This window comes from Ambystoma mexicanum, chromosome 4p, assembly GCF_040938575.1.
Source record: "Ambystoma mexicanum isolate Mex_15411 chromosome 4p, UKY_AmexF1_1, whole genome shotgun sequence".
NCBI classification, from domain to species: domain Eukaryota; kingdom Metazoa; phylum Chordata; class Amphibia; order Caudata; family Ambystomatidae; genus Ambystoma; species Ambystoma mexicanum.
Window position 1 is genome coordinate 1,154,047,683 of NC_090927.1, and position 15,880 is coordinate 1,154,063,562.

A 15,880-nucleotide genomic window follows, 5' to 3' on the forward strand; every position below is an offset into this window, starting at 1 on the left:
CTTTTTGACGAGGAAGTACCTTGAGTACACTCCAGAGCCCCGGAGCCTCCTGGGGACGAGCTCAATGGCACCTTTCTTGAGCATCGCCCTTACCTTCAACAGCAGTTGAGGGACGTGATTCTCCGTCCTGGCCGCACGAGGAATGCGAGGACACTTCTTTTGGAATTCCAGCTAGTGCCCATTGGCCAGGGTGTCCAGCACCCAACGGTCGGTGGAGATGGACTCCCACACGCTGATGAACTTCGTCAGCCGGCCTCCCACCGGGGTGCTTCGGTGGGGGCCCGACCCCACGGCCGGTTCAGTCCTGCTTCGACGACGGCGGGGCCCGCCTGACTTGCCTCGTCCCCTGTAAGCTTCCTGCGACGACGAACGAGCCGCTTGAGGTTAGGTGGAAAATCCGCCGCCGGAACCTTTGGAGGCACCCTGTTTGCCTCCGCCGCTCCGAAAGGGCGGCCGCTGTTGCTGGAGAACCCCAAGAGCCCGGGCCGTCTCCGTGTCTGCCTTGATGGCTTGAAGGGAATCGTCCACTGTTTTCCCAAACAGGTTGTTTCCGTCGAATGGCATGTCCAAGACTCTGGTCTGCACGTCCTGACGGAAGTCAGTAGCCTTGAGCCATCCACGCCGCCTAAGGCACACGCCGTTGCCCAACTGGTGAAATCCAGTGCCAGCGATGTCCGTCGCAATCGTATGGCGTGGTCCGACACCACCTCTCCTTCCTGCAAGATCTCTAGGGCATCCGCCCTCTTGTCATCCGGTAGGAAGTCCAGCAGGGGGGGCAGTTTGTACCACAACTTCCTGTCGTAGCGGGCTACGATAGCCAAGGCGTTGGCCGCCTTAATCGTCGTCGCTGCAGACGAGATGACCCTGCGTCCCATCGTATCCAATTTCTTTCCCTCGCCGTCCGTCCGGCGGGGAGGTCGACGTAGAGGCCGCGCTCCCCCTCCCCCGCTTTCTTCCTGGCCCCCGCGGAGACGACCGAGTCCGGGGTCAGCTGTGCCCGAAGGCACAAGGGGGCCGTGTTCAGGACCCGGTACTTCTTCTCGTACCGATCCCTTCTAGCCGGCGTCGTGGATGGGTTCTTGAGGAGGGCGAGGCCCTCATCCCAAATATCGTCCAGTAGAGGTACGGAGAGGACCGTCTTCCTCTTGGCTGCGCGCCGTTGATAAAGGAAACCTTCCTTCTTCTCTTCCGGGCAGAGCTGGAAAAGCTCGGATGCCCTGGCGATCATGGAGTGAAACGATCCAATCTCGTCGGGCGGGGAAGCCAGGATGGCAGGTGACGACGGCAGATCCTCGACGTAAACCTTGTCGTCCGTACCCGTCGCGGCCGTGTCAGTCCCCGTATCATCCCCACGAGTCGTGGACGGGGAGGAGGGCTGAACAGGGCGCGATGGCTGAACAGGAGGTGGAGGATGAATCCTCCTTCTCTTAGGGGGAGGGCTCCCAGAAGGGCCTGGCTCCGGGTCCCCCGTCGGGAGCGGTTCCTCCGCTGGTGGTAACGGCAGTCTCGTCCTTATCTCCGAGCATAAGGACTGTATAGCCGAGTTGTCTTGCGGCACTGGTTGAGGGGAGTCCGATGGAAGGTCAGGGGCCCCGTCGGCACCCTCGACGTTATCGTCGTCTCCTACGTCGGGGTCCCTCCCGACGGGATGGTCTTCTTCCACGCCAACGCCGTGGCTTAAGACTTCGATCAGCTCTTCCTCAGAGGTTGAAGCCGAATCCACGACGACCTCCTGCCCCCCCTTTTTCTTCTCCGTCGGAGGTTTCACGGGGGTCCTGTCGATGGGCATAAAAGAGGACTCCCTCCGCAGTGGCAGGGAGACTCTGAGCCCAGAGGTCGCCACCACTGGTGTAGCCTCCACAGGCTGAGCCAGGGCCGCCGCGACTGTCTCGATAGAGGCCTTGGCCGGATGGATTAAGGCTTTCACCACCTTAGGTGCGCTCACCACCTTCTCCTTGGGGGGAGGGTCACTGCCTCGCTCTCCCTCCGATGGGGCCTTAGAGCTCGACCGGGGCCTCTCCAGGAGCTTCGCCGGGTGCTCGGCCTTCCTCTTACCTGAACCAGAGCGTTGGCTCGTGGTTGATGGTGCAGGGGAGGATGCGCCCTGCCTGGCGCCCGTAGAGCCCGACAGTTCGGCGCTCCCGGTGCCAGCGGACTCGCGGTGCTTGGCCTTGTGTTGGACCCCCATCGCCGGGGCGTCCTCAAAGGTCTTAGAAGACCGCTCGGATTTCTTCTTCTCGCCTGACGGGCCCTTCCCTTCCAGCCAGTTGGCGAGACGTTGATGGCGGTCCTTCATGGTCCGCTCCGACATATTGCCGCAAAACGCACAGTCCTTCTCCACGTGCGTCTTGTCCTCATGTAGGCAGTAAAGACAAAAGGAGTGTTCGTCCTCCTTAAAGACATTCTGAAGCTGGCATCCAGGGCAGACCCTGAACAGCTTTCCGGGCGTCGAGCTTCCCTTCTCCTGGGCCATGTCCGAGATGGGCCTGAGAAACTTCTGGAGTCCTCCAAAAGCGTGGCTCGTCGAAATCTTCACCCTTGAGGGGCGTAGACGAATCCGACACGGGTCCCTGTTGATCGGATGAAGAAACGGTGGAGCTTGAGGCTCTTTTGACCGAAAAATCGAAGTTTTTTAGGAAAAAACGTGAAAAAATAGCACTAACGCTCGAGAGCAATAGCACGAGGATCCCAACACTTGAACGTGCGGTAAAAATCTGAAGATGGCTGCCAGAGGCGGGGCTTAGGTAGAGGGCAGTCATTGGCTGTGGTCAGTATGACGCAGAGATCAGTGATTGGTTACTACTACGAAAGACAGATCAGAAACGAAACTGATACTGGTTTTTTCATTACCGAGGATTCCCAGCCTGACGACGGGGAATATTCATGAGCATGTGAATCCATGCCAAACCCCATGCTGGAGAAAGGTTTGATAATCCAACAAGCGAATCGTGGCATAACAAGTATTGAAAAGGACCACAATAATCTAAGCCCAATACTACTGTTTAGCTGAAGCAGTGGCAGTTTAACTGTGGAAGAGAAGCCAATAAGGTGTGTCGTTTGCATGACCTGTAATGGTTGGACCATGCAGCCTGACAATTACGCCTAGAGCGAATACACCCAACTAAAAAGAAGCTACTTGACTCATATATACGTTTATTGCAGCAGAAGCTAAAAAAGCTTGTACATTGAGAACTGAACTAGTTGAACTTTGTGATTGTGATTAAAGACACAGAAGCTTGAAAACTGAGAAGAATCCTGAGGAATTGTGGTGTTGTGAAAACAGTGAGACTTGAAAACTTGGGGAAGGGTCCCCTTTGTCGATTGAAAGTGAACAGTTTGGAATCCAGACTGAGAGCTTGAAGAAGCTCTGAACTTTTGTTTGAACACCGACATTCCTACACATTTTGAACAAATAGATGTGAGAGTAAGTATAGGTTTTGGACACAGAGACATTTACGTTAGACTTCCTGACACAGATTACAATTAGTTTCAGTTAGGTAAGGAAGTCCCACCTTAGCATAGGGAAAGTTAGGCCTTATTCCAACCTCATTGTGATTTCAATAAAAGTTTGCAGCCCAAAATCTCCTCAGTTGTCTGTCGACTTCCTGATGCCTTCAAAGGTGGTGCAAAAGTGCCACCTATAAGCCAAAGCTATTGCATTGCAGAACAGCAGGGAGGGGAAATGAGGCTCGTAGGAGGACATACAACTTGTGGGTATCTGGTTATTTCCCCACCCACCGAGTGCCAATGGCCATCTCAACCAAGTACTAACCACTCCCATCCCAAAACACATCCTCCTAATATCTCTGAGCTACCTTCATCAAGCTGCAACTTCAAAGTGTCTGCTGTAAGTACATGTCAGTGTTATTTTAAAGCAGTCTTTTGTGAGCTAATGGCTTAACTGCAGTTGTAAATGTGTTACTAGGGCCCGCACTGGTCAACCATGCCTAATATTTAGGATATCCCGAGCACATTTCAAGCCCCTCACACACCCACACTTTACTTGTATATTTACAATACACCAAAGTCCACCTATCACCTGCTTACATGCATATTCTAAAGCTCTGCATCAGATTTAACTTCAAAACATTGCTCTAACATCACACATTTCTTCCGGTGAAAAGTCATCCTAAGCCTACCTAGGTCCTGCAGTCCCAGGGCAGGACTTGATTCACCTTAACTTGGAAAATGTTTACGCGCTTTGAGACTACTTTGGTGGTGAGCTGAAAGAGTATTAAAAAAAAGTAGTAATAATAATAATATTAAAGCCGGGAACTAGATTTGGAATATTAATGCACACCTCATTACCACCTTGGATTATTGCAGGAAGCAGTGTTACACCTACTATCAACAGACCTCAAAATAATAGGCTCCTTTATCTTGTATCTGCCTTTGCCATTAAAGTCATAACTGCACACTGGAAGAGAGAAAATGTATTATCTTTTCAGCAGTGGTGTAACCTAACATCTATGAATCAAACAGGCCAAATATTGTCAAAATCGAAATATATTTGTAAAGTAATATCATCACTGCTACTATGAATATAGAGGGCCAGCTGTCCAGTCAAAGGAGGTCACTAAGCCCACACGAAATGGTCAATCTAATGTTGTTTTAAGACGGTTCAATGAATTCATGCATTGTGAACATTCAATATTTGTTATGCATTTAACATTGATATACAGTTAATATACATAATGATCTTATTCTCAGTCATAATTTAGCTGGAGGATGCCTTACACACAGCTATTTAAAATGTTTCATTATGCCATTTTATTTTGTTTTGTCTTCATTAGCCATGCTCTAGTTATTATATGTATAATTTAAGTTATATGATACATTAGAATATTAATATGCTAAAAATGACAACTAATGCTTTTGATAAATCTTTGAGGAACCTTTTAATTTGACTAATAATGTGTTTATAATATTCTGCCGTATTGTTAAAAAACAATACAAATATCAAAGAAATAAAACAGGTTTCATAAAGCTCTGCCCTACTTTATAGCTCACTAGCCTCTTTAAAATGGCTGTTGGAAATTAGCTTTCAGCAGGCTGCACACATAGCCCTAGCAGCTGGCTTCCCTCTAAATATGCACCTGCAATAGGCTGCCAGAGTGCAAGCTCTCACTCACCAGACAGGAGCGCAGAATCCTGCTACGACCGGTAATGGAAAGGAGAGATTATGCCATTTTTTTTAGTTGTTCAATGGTGCTAGCTAATAACTTTTCATAAGTAGATTGGAAAATGAAAGCCCAGACTTTGAAAAAATGACGTCAAGATATTCAGCACACTCTGTACTATCATCTGCCATTTTTATGCAGCTAGAGTGGCTAAAATGGTTTTACAAAGGTTGAATTTGTATGGATACGGCATCAAATTGCCCAGCTTGTACATCCAAATTGCTGATGGAAGTAGAGGGATCTATAGCACAGACTGCCACATTTGATAGAATTATAATTTCTACAGTTAGCATAGAAACAGGCTGCATGGCTTGATATTACAGATTTGTGGTTCCATCATGTAGTAAAGAGGAAAGTGAAAAACCATGTCTTGCCCCTTTACTATGATATGGGATACATCACTCACAGTAATCGTATTTCTGATGCTTGTATCTGCTTAGATTCACATGCTGTGCATAGGCCGACATCTAGTGGAAGCTGCACAGTATTACAGCTGTTTTCGAAACTCGAAAAGGGACGTCGACAGGGCGTGCCAGTAATACTATCCCTAGTGTGACGTCCACTGTACCCATGATCCTTCACGCGTCGAGGTCCCTCAGATTGTTATTTTTCTGACATGAGGTAGCATGAAGTGTAGCTTGAGTACAGTTGTATCCAAGCAGATACGTATTAGACAAGCTCATAAGCATCCATGCGCCTTCTCTCCGAGGAGAGGGAAGCATGTGAATGCAAGCAGATACAAGCATAAGAAATATGATTACGGTGAGTAATGTATCCCTTGTGAGGCTTGTGGAATCTGCTTAAATCACATGCTGTGCACAGATTAGCGAACAGTGTTAGAAGAATGTGGCGGGATGTGAGAAGGTTCATGGGCGAACAGATGTCTTAGAACCGCTTGTCCCACCTGTTTCTGTGTCTTGGAATGCGTCAAAGCAGAAATACTGAGTGAAAGTGTGTATTGAGCTCCATGTAGCTGCTTTACAAATGCTGTCTAGAGGGACATTTGCAATGAAAGCCAGAGTGGCTCCTGTGCTCCTTGTGGAGTGAGCTCTGGGCGTAAAAGGCAGTGTCTTGTTTGATAGGGAAGAGCGCAATTGTATACATTTGACTATCCACTTGGATATGGCATTCTTTGAAATGCGGTCACCTTCTCTGCCTGGTGCTATGGAGAAACAGTTGATCTGTTTTTCTTAGCGGTCTGGTCTTGTCTACATAGTAGAGGACCGCCCTCCTCACATCTAGTGTGTGGAGTTTTACCTCAGCTTAGCTGGTGGGTTCCTGAAAGAAAGCCGGTAGCTCAATACACTGGTTTAGGCGAAATTTAGAGATGAACTTAGGGGAGAGCCTAGGATGAGTACGTAAAACCAGCTTGACTGTGTACAACAAAGAAAGGATCCTGCACTGACAATGTTTGTATTTTACTAACTCTTATTATGGAAGTGATAGCCACTAAGAAGGCAGTTTTGTAAGTCAGGTTTTTGAGACTAACTTGTGCACTGGCTCGAAGGGGGGCTGGAGTTCCCTGAGCATAGCAAGTACAACATTGAGATCCCATTCTGCCGGCGGGTTTGAAATTGGTGGGTGGAGTCTCTTTACTCCCTCCATGAATGCTTTGATGACATATCTGCAAATAACAAGGGGGGTCCTGGGAGACGTTCTGCCAGACATGAGTCCTGGTTACAAGAGCCTTACCCAGAGTCTTTAGCACACCATCTTTCACAGAGAAGAAATATCCCAAACATATCAGTCTTTGTCCTGCCTGGGGCAGTCCAGCACCAAAATGCTAGGCAATTCTCCTCTGAACAAGAGTACCAACAGCAACCCCAGACACGTGTTTCGGTCTGGTTAAACCTCACCAGTAGGGTGTAGCTGTGCCTCTCTAAGAATAGTGAGCAAGGGGTCCATGTCTGGATTACCCTAGTAAGTTAGGGTGAGACCCAAAGGTACTTGAAATACGCAAATAACAAGGGGGTTCCTGAAAGACTCTCTGCCAGACATGAGTCCTGGTTCCATATCTTCCACCATGAGACTTTATTGTGGGAGGTGGTATATGCTGACACAGACGCCAGGTGGACCTTTAAAGAGTTGAATACTAACCCTGCATCTAGCAAGTGGAGCATATAAGTTAGAATGCGGCAAGGAGTACATTCTATGGGGTTAATTTGTTTAGACTGGCACCAAATTACAAATCTCCTCCACTTGTCAGAATAACAGTGGCTAGTGTTTGGCTTTCTTGATTCTTTTGAAGATATACATCTCTGTGCCAGATTAAGATGTCCGAACTCTGACTTCGTAAGCCATGCAGCCAAGTTCATTGAGTGAGGTTGAGGATGCACGGTTAGTCCCCCATGCTGCGTAAGTAGATTGTACGGGCACGGGAGTTTGATGGGATCGTACATCGCCAGTTTGCGCAGATGTGGGTACCAGGGTTGTCTTGCCCACATAGGAGCAACAAGGATGAGTGTCATCCATTCCTTGTGGATCGTGTTCACCACTTTCCTCATTAGAGGTGTTGGGGGAAAAGCGGAAGCACATTTCCCTGACCAGTTCATCCATAAGACGTTCCCCTTGGAGCCTGGCTGGGGTACCTGGATGTGAAGTCTGCGCATTGCCTGTTTTCGCTTGCAGCAAACAAGTCTATTGTGGGGAAAGCCCATTGAGAGGAAAAGGTGGTCTATTACTCCTGCGTGTAGTTGCCACTCGTGTTCTTATGGTAGGGGATCTCTGCTCAATGAGTCTGCAAGAGAGTTGAGTTCCCCTGGAACGTGCTGTGACGATAGGAAGATTTTCAACTTGAGTGACCATTTCCAAATTTGTTGCGCAGGCCTGGACAGATTTGGAGAACGTGGGCCCCCCTGTTTGTTGATGTAAAACATTGCTGTAGTGCTGTCTGTCAGGACTTGCAGATTGGATCGCTAGGTGGGACTGGAACGCCTTAAGGGCTTTGAATACTGGCAGTAGTTCTAGCAGATTGTTGTGGTTCTGTGCTGCCGCATGAGACCACAGACCCTGAGCTGTGTGGTGAAGGTAATGAGCCCCCCACCCAGCGAGTAAGTGAGGCGTCCGTCGTGACAATCGCTTGTACTTCCGGATCGTAGAAGGGTTTCCCCTTAAACAGATTTTCTCTTGTCCACCAGCAAAGATGTTGTACTAGTGTTGGCCAAACGACCACTAGATCGTCCCAAAGACCACTCGCCTGAGAATACTGTTTTGCCAACCACTCCTGCATGGGTCGCAGGCGCGCGTGAGGTACCAGGTAAATGCAAGATGCCCTCATGCCTAGCAAACGCATTGCTTTGCACACTGTTATCTGGTGGCTGGCCTGATAATGTGGTATTTGCAGTAACATGTTTTGGACTCTGACGGAAAGACCAACCCCTCTTGTGTGTTAATGACAGCTCCTAGGAACTGCTTAGTTGTGCTTGGCACTAGGTTTGATTTTTTCTTGTTGATGGAAACGCATAATTGGAAGAGTAGGTTGATAGTTCTCTGAATGTTTTGCCTGCAAATTAGGGGAGACACCCCTGTAATCAGCCAGTCGTCCAGGTAAGGGTACACTGGGATTGCCCCCCTGCGCAGGTTTGCAGCCAGCACAGCCAAAACCTTTGTGAATACCCTTGGAGCAGATGCTATTCCGAAGGGTAGCACTCTGAATTGGAAGTGCCAGGTCGCTATCTTAAAATGCAAGATTCTTTTGTGCGCTGGTAACAATGAAATATGAAAAAAAAGGCATCTTTCATATCTAGCATTGCCATGTAATCCCCTTTTTTAGTAGAGGGATTACCTCTTGTAGCGTAGTCATGCAGAACTTTTGTGGCTTGACATATTTGTTTGCAGGGCGCAAATCTAATACTGTGCACATGGCACAGTTTCTTTGGTAAGTTGAATAAATACCTTGGTTTACCTGGTTGGCCAGGAAGACTTTGATGGCGTCCTTTAGTAGAAGCGTGGCGATTTCCTAGAGGAGGATGCGCTGTTGTTCCTTGGAATGGGGCTTTTGTCATGGGGTGGTTCTGGGGTTGGTTGAGGAGCTCTATACAATATCCGCCTGTTACGGTGGACAGCACGCATCTATCTGGGGTGATTTCCTCCCATGCGTGGGTGAAGCTGGATATGCGCCCTCCAACTGGAGGGGCATGGGAGGGCACCTGGAGCGGAAAGTCACTGCTTTTGAGGTGGGGTTCCACCTTGGGAGGAACTGCCCCTACCGCGACTGCAGGATCTGCACGCTCCTCTAGGGTGATTCTGGGAGCACTGACCCCAATTGTTTCGTCAGGCAGTACCTTGGCTCTGGTTATAGGTGGAACCCCACCGTGAATTTTGGCCGTGTGAGCTATGAAAAATCCTGTTTCCCCTCTGGCCAGTAGGTTTATTGGTCAGTTGGCCCAATGACTTGAGAGTATCATTCTTCTTTGGCCGTCTTTAAGGCGTCCTCTAGAGCCTTGCCAAAGAGCACATTGGGCGCAACGGGCATGTTAATAAGGGTAGCTTGCGTCTCTGGTTTAAAACCCGATTGGCGCAACCAAGCGTGACGCTTTATAATTGCCTCTTCTGCTATTATCCTGCCTGTGTATCCATGGCACCAAGATTGTTTAATAAGCAGCTTGACGCTGCTCTGCCTTCTGCGGCCACCTGGGCAAGCTGAGACTTAAGTGGTTCTGGGGCCAATGATAGTAAGGCCGAGACCTCATCCCATTTGTGGCAGTTGTAGCTGGCCAACAGGGTAGAATTGTTGGCAATCTTGGTCTGGAATGCTGCGGAGGAGGCCACCTTTCTGCCCATTGTGTAAAGTCTGCACTTTCCTTGTCAGGCAGGGCCTCAGAGGAAGCTAGGGGAGTAGTAATGAATCAGGCTTCAGTTGCCCTCTGATATACAGCAGATCAGAAGGGGCAGTTCTAAACAGTTTCTCTATGCAGGGGTTCACTGCCCGCATAAGATTAGGGGTCTACAGCGATGGCCGTATTTTTCGCTGAATGGATTTGAGGAGAGGGATAAACTGAGTAACAGTGTTAGGGAGAATTCTCAGAAATGTGCCAATTCCCTCTACCTTGGAGGCCCCCAGCAACTTTGCTGGATTTTGAGGACTTGATTTTTTTTTAACCTGGAGAGAGTGAGACCCTTCCCCCCCCCACACTCATGTATTTTAATGTGATTTTTGTACTCTGGTTCTTTTGGTTATGGAGTCTGACAAACTGCACAGGCATCTTTTACATTGTGGCCCACAGCACCTTTAATGCAGTGACACAGGGAAGTCTCTTAGATTTCCCCAAGGTTTAAATACCTTCTCTGGGATAAACTACTGTTTCACAGAGCAGTAAAGTGGAATTGACTTTACTTACATTTGTAACTTTCTAGACCCAGCACACACTATCTTACAATAGGGTGGTGAAGGTTACCTAGTATCGCCTTTTGTCTAACTTCTCATGTAACATTTTTATGTTACCCTTTCCTCACTGAATGGCTTGTGGCAGCGGTTTCGTTTTTACTACTGTGGTGTGTATTTACCTTGGGCCGCGTTCGCAGCTGCAGTAAAGCACCCAAGGGTGCCATTTTAGTCAAAATGGACCGTCTCCTTTTTTTGCCATTTCTTTGTGTAAAGGTCCTTCTTGAGATTTACTCTACACGCCAAACCAGGTTTGGTCCCTTTGTTCGTTTTTGCCTTTGGCGGGATTCACTAGTGAAGCCTGCCTCTGGCTCCAGGTTGTCTGGGGTAGGCAGGAAGTGAGGGAGGTGCCCGAAACTACCTGTGCTTAGTCTCCTAGGAGACCCGAATGCACACTGATGATTGGCTGGCTGAATGTCCCCCAAGGACAGCCGCCCTGCTGGGTGACGGACAGCTCGGCTGTAATGAAAGGGAGAGAACTGTATAAAAGGTGAGCCTTTTGGCTTGGAAGGCAGAGCCGACCACTGGACGAAAGAACCTCCTGGACCGTTGGTTTGCCCGGTAAAGCCCTGCTGCAATGCCGAAACGCCAAGTTTACATCGTCAGAGAAGCCCCTGCAAGGACATCTCCCCTTCAGTTGGTGGGACCAATCAACTCCAAAGTAAGCCACCTGGACATCCATCTCAGAGCTAGTTGAATTTCCACAGAGTTGCTTCTGGAAACCATAGAGCCAGGGAGAGGAACACCAGTTTGTGTGCGTTGCTTTTAAGTTGGCCAAGAGCTCCAGGAAGATCCTCCAGACTCACAGGAGCAGGACTGACAAGGCCTGAGACCCCCTCAGAGTGCGGGACTCCAGAAGCAAGGAAAGTCCATCTCGACAACCAGGAACCGCTGTATTGCTATTTCCGGTAGACGCAAGAAGCTGAATCACTGAACAGCCACTGAAGTGAAGTTTATCTGTTGCAAGTTTTGACCATCCCAGTGCAGGAGTCCCCCGACGTCCTCCCTCTTGTCCCCACGACTGAGGTACAGGAACAGTGAGATCTGCACAGGAACACAAGTCATCTGCTGCATCTTGCCTTCATTTTAAAGGTACTGTACAAAGTCTAAGATAACATGACTCTTGCTGTAGAGTTGCTTGCATCTTCTACTACTCACAAGTCTAACAGCTTGTGGACCTACATTGATTAATCTTTTTCTTCAAAGACTTCTGAAACATTGTGCAAAGACTTTTCTACTTACCTTCAAAGATGTGCTTCAGCCCATTTAGACTCTTGCCTATTGACTTTGGCTTAGCCTGTTTTGACTGAATGACCCTTATTGGGGGATCTGAAACTATTTGCCTGCTTAAGAAATATGTGTGGCATCTTTTTTACTCTAATAATCTTTTCCCTTTGTGCTTGCTCTTAACTAAATCTGAATGCCAACAGTAATAAATTACTGTCAACAGCACCCTAGCAATTGAAGTCACCTGTGGGTGTAGGTCTCTGCTCTATGTCATCCCAAATGGGTATTTACTGATTCTGAATTTAAGAGTGTGTAATTTTGAAAGTAAAAGTGTTTTACAGTGCTCCCTTCTGAAGAAGGCTTATATTAAATGACTGGTAAATAATTAATAATTGTTTTATCAAGAAACCCTGTGTGTAAGCGTCTGCTTGAATACTTGTCACTGTGAACCTCTGTGTAACTCCCCTACAGCTCACATTGACCCCTCATGAGATAAACCTGGCTTCTCGTCCAAAATACCAACCTGTGTAGTACAGACTTATACCAAAGGTTGGGTTACTACTGCCAGGGGGTCAGGGTTGTTGTAGTGCACCCTAAGGGCACTGCATACAATTTTGCCTAACAAACAGCCTTCTTATCGCCTAAGATTTCATCTAAAAAAATCTTTATCTTGTTCTTCCCGAGTAGCTGTCTGAAAACGCTCTGCTGCCTTGACGAGCACTTCATTTAGCAGGGGTTGATTGTCAATGGGTGAGTCCATAACCAGGGGGTCCTGATTAACCGGAGAGTCCATAACATACATACTTGTTTTACATACTTGTCTCAGGGTCAACCTCAGGCTCCTCATCATCCCCGTAATAAGGGTCTGCAGCCTCTTGAATAGAGAAGTCTTCATGATCGGATTCCAGATCATAGAGATCAATGACTGTGCCTTGCACTGGATAATCGGGGTGAGACCTCTTAGCGGGCGATTGAGCACGGATCTTCGATCCAGAGGGTGCTGCAGTGAGGGGGCGGGGGGTGTGTTACAGTGGACGCTCTTGAAATAGGCAGGGTCCTTTTCATAAAGTTGGCCATGAAGGACATCCTCCTCATGACCCTGTCTATATCCTTAGCCGGCCATTGGCCAGAACTAGGGATGACCAATGGTTGAGGAGGGAGCCCTAAATATTCAGTTGTGGGAGGAAGTAAGATAGAAGGAGGAGCCTTCTTTTTCAGGGTGGAAGATAGAGAATCATGAGATACAGATACTTTACTCTTCTGAGTGGGCCTAGAATCCTGAGATTTCTCCCTATGAGGGGGGGTTAGAAGACTTTTTCTTGGACTCCCTCTCCTTACCCTGGCCCCCTGAAGTGTGCTTCTTGCCTAAGTGGGCTAATCCTGACTGTATGGGGTCTTGTACCTGAATCGACGCAGAATGTCGAATTTCAGGTGCGGGCTGAACCGGAGCCTCATCGGCAGATGATCGGCCCCTGGTGGGAGTTTTTCGCGTAACGTCTGAACTGTCCTTCAAAGGCCGGGGCCCGTCATGTGGCAATCTCGATCGAGAGTGCCCAGAGGACAGAGATTCAACAACCTCTCCCTAGACGTCGTGCGCTGCAGTCTGCACGACACGCGTGTCGAGTCTTGGCCTTGGGTTGTGTGTTTAGTGGAGGATGAAGTGATAGCACTTCCGCCGCCGGGTGTTGTCCCCATAACAAGGCGGCCGGCCTGTTTTCTGGAGTCCGGGGTCTGCGCTTGGGTAACCAGAGTAACCCTGTCGCCTTCGGATACTGCGCGTTGCTGCCATCGCTCAAGGCACCCTCTACTTCCATGGCCTCGAGCTGCCTGGCGTAGTGGGCCCAGCGTTTAGTAGATCGGTCCTTCAAAGTCTTGGGCTTGAAGAGTCTGAACGCTCGACAAGAACCCTCAATGTGGTCTCGCGGGAGACACAGGTTACACACCAGGTGTTTATCGACCCACGGAAATGTCCCATTGCACTTGGGGCAAAATTTAAAGGGGGTCTTGTCCATAACAGAATGACATGGCATGTAGTGTAAGAAAAGGGGCAAATACATTCTAAAATGACCTCCACCCTCTCTCCGCACTGTGTGGGCCGAATCCCGTAGCGGCCTTCCAAGGCCGTAACGGAAACGTCATGGGAGTCTTTCGACTGTCGTTTTTCTTGCTCTTCATCGGTGTCTGGTGTTTTGATAGTCGTTGATATAAATGATAGTAAGAACAAACTATCAGTAATTTGATAATAGTAAATGGCTACAAGCCAAAAGAGGAACTCCGCGCTATAAGCATCAGTCTAGAATGGCGGAAAAAAACAATCTGCGGGACCTCGACGCGTGAAGGATCATGGGTACAGTGGACGTCACACTAGGGATAGTATTACTGGCATGCCCTGGCAACATGCCTTTGAGTTTCGAAAACAAAAACTGTAAAACTCTTCAGCTTCCACTAGATGTTGGCCTATGCACAGCATGTGATCTAAGCAGATTCCACAAGCCTCAGAAATTATATATAATAGATTGCGTGGATCCAAGAAATTAAAGCCCATCAGATGTGCTTTTTTTTTTAAAAAAGGCACCAGAAGAACCCCTCCAAAGTTATTGTTATTCATTTTATCAAAACGTGTTGAGAGTATAAGCAGGTTCGGAAAAATCCCTTCCTGGGACAAATCCATGTTACCAAAGGGACCAGTCTCCCAATGACCTTATTAAACCTAATAGCAAGTCATGTTGTTTAAAGTTTTATCAGAGTAGTAGGGAGATTGGAAGGTAGTTACCATTTGCTTCCTCGCATGTACGATAGTGTGTCATAATTTGGATAAACAAAGAGAGAAAGGATGATGCAAAGATGCCAGAGAAGTTTTTATATAGTTTAGCATCTATCATTTTGGGGGATCTGAGGAGTTATTGTTCAGGGATATATGTACGAGGGCCACCATTTCACTAGCTGGTAGTTCAAGTTTGAGCGGACTCAATATCAAGATTTCTTAACTGAATCGTGTTTACATAGTGATGACAAGAAGTGGTAATAACCACACCTGAAATCAGTGTATTAGTAGCTACAGTATTCTTTAAAGACTTCCAGAACACTGCAATTTTCATATGTCTTTGATGTCGTTTCTTGCATGCTCTTCTTTGAGCCCAAATGCCAAGATTTTCCCCATTGTACTGGCTGGTATGCTGGGTCAGTAGTTCAGTTGCCCACATCACAGTTTCTCGAGTGTCAAACCAGCAAAAAGCAAACACTGGTGCACTATACTGTTAAATATTTGAATCTATGCAAAACTGCAAATAGAGTTGTGGTGTCCTAATATTTCGGCAGAATCCACAGGTTTTTAAATATGTCTCAATAACTGGTGTCACTATGATATCTTCACAGGAAAGAAAATTAGAGTTTAAACTCACCAAGGTATTGGTAATGGTGACTAAACAAATATTAAAAGTCTGGAAATCAAGGAAAAAGGCGAATGTAGATGATTGGCTGTTAGATGTCCGTACCTTGTCTAACTATGACAAAGTGATGTTAATTAAACAGAAGCAAGAGGAGCATTATCTTCGAATGTGGGGTTATTTTAATGAATTATACAGCTGATGCTCATTAACCGCATGCATTATTTTCTGTGTGAAGTAGTTGGGGAATTATTGTGATTTCTATATGGTGTTGTGTTTGTTGGTGTTATATTGTCTGTTGTAATTGGATATTTGAAATTTTACTGTGGAATAGAGATTTGTAGTAGTTTATTAAGATTTAATTTTATGAATCTTGACACTGTTATATTTAATTGTTTAGCAAATATATATGTCTTTTTCAATTTGAGTGCAAATCCCTGATGCAATTGATATGTTGATGTTACCTTTCTTTTGTATGATTTGTTCTGAAATGATAAAGTGATGAAAAAAAACAACAACAAACAAAACTCACCAAGAAGTATTTCTTGCTCTTTGGGGTGTACTCTGGATCCCATTCTTCTTCTGGTGGTCTCTTGGGAAAAGGTGGTGGATTTGGAATTGCTGGGCCAGGATTTGTTCCAGCAAACAGTCCTCTTGATCTACCCCTGCCTCGGATTCGAAACTGGGAAATGACATTAACACCT

General features: G+C 47.3%; 1 protein-coding gene across 2 annotated transcripts in view; it reads right to left on the bottom strand.

Moving 5' to 3' along the window:
• Positions 1-15,880, bottom strand: part of BCLAF1 (BCL2 associated transcription factor 1) — an 850,362-nt gene that overhangs the window by 167,481 nt on the left and 667,001 nt on the right. For both annotated transcript variants that reach the window (XM_069606756.1, XM_069606757.1), the window contains exon 10: positions 15,709-15,858. In XM_069606756.1, the coding sequence (XP_069462857.1) occupies positions 15,709-15,858 (150 nt within the window). The remainder of the gene's footprint in view (positions 1-15,708; positions 15,859-15,880) is intronic.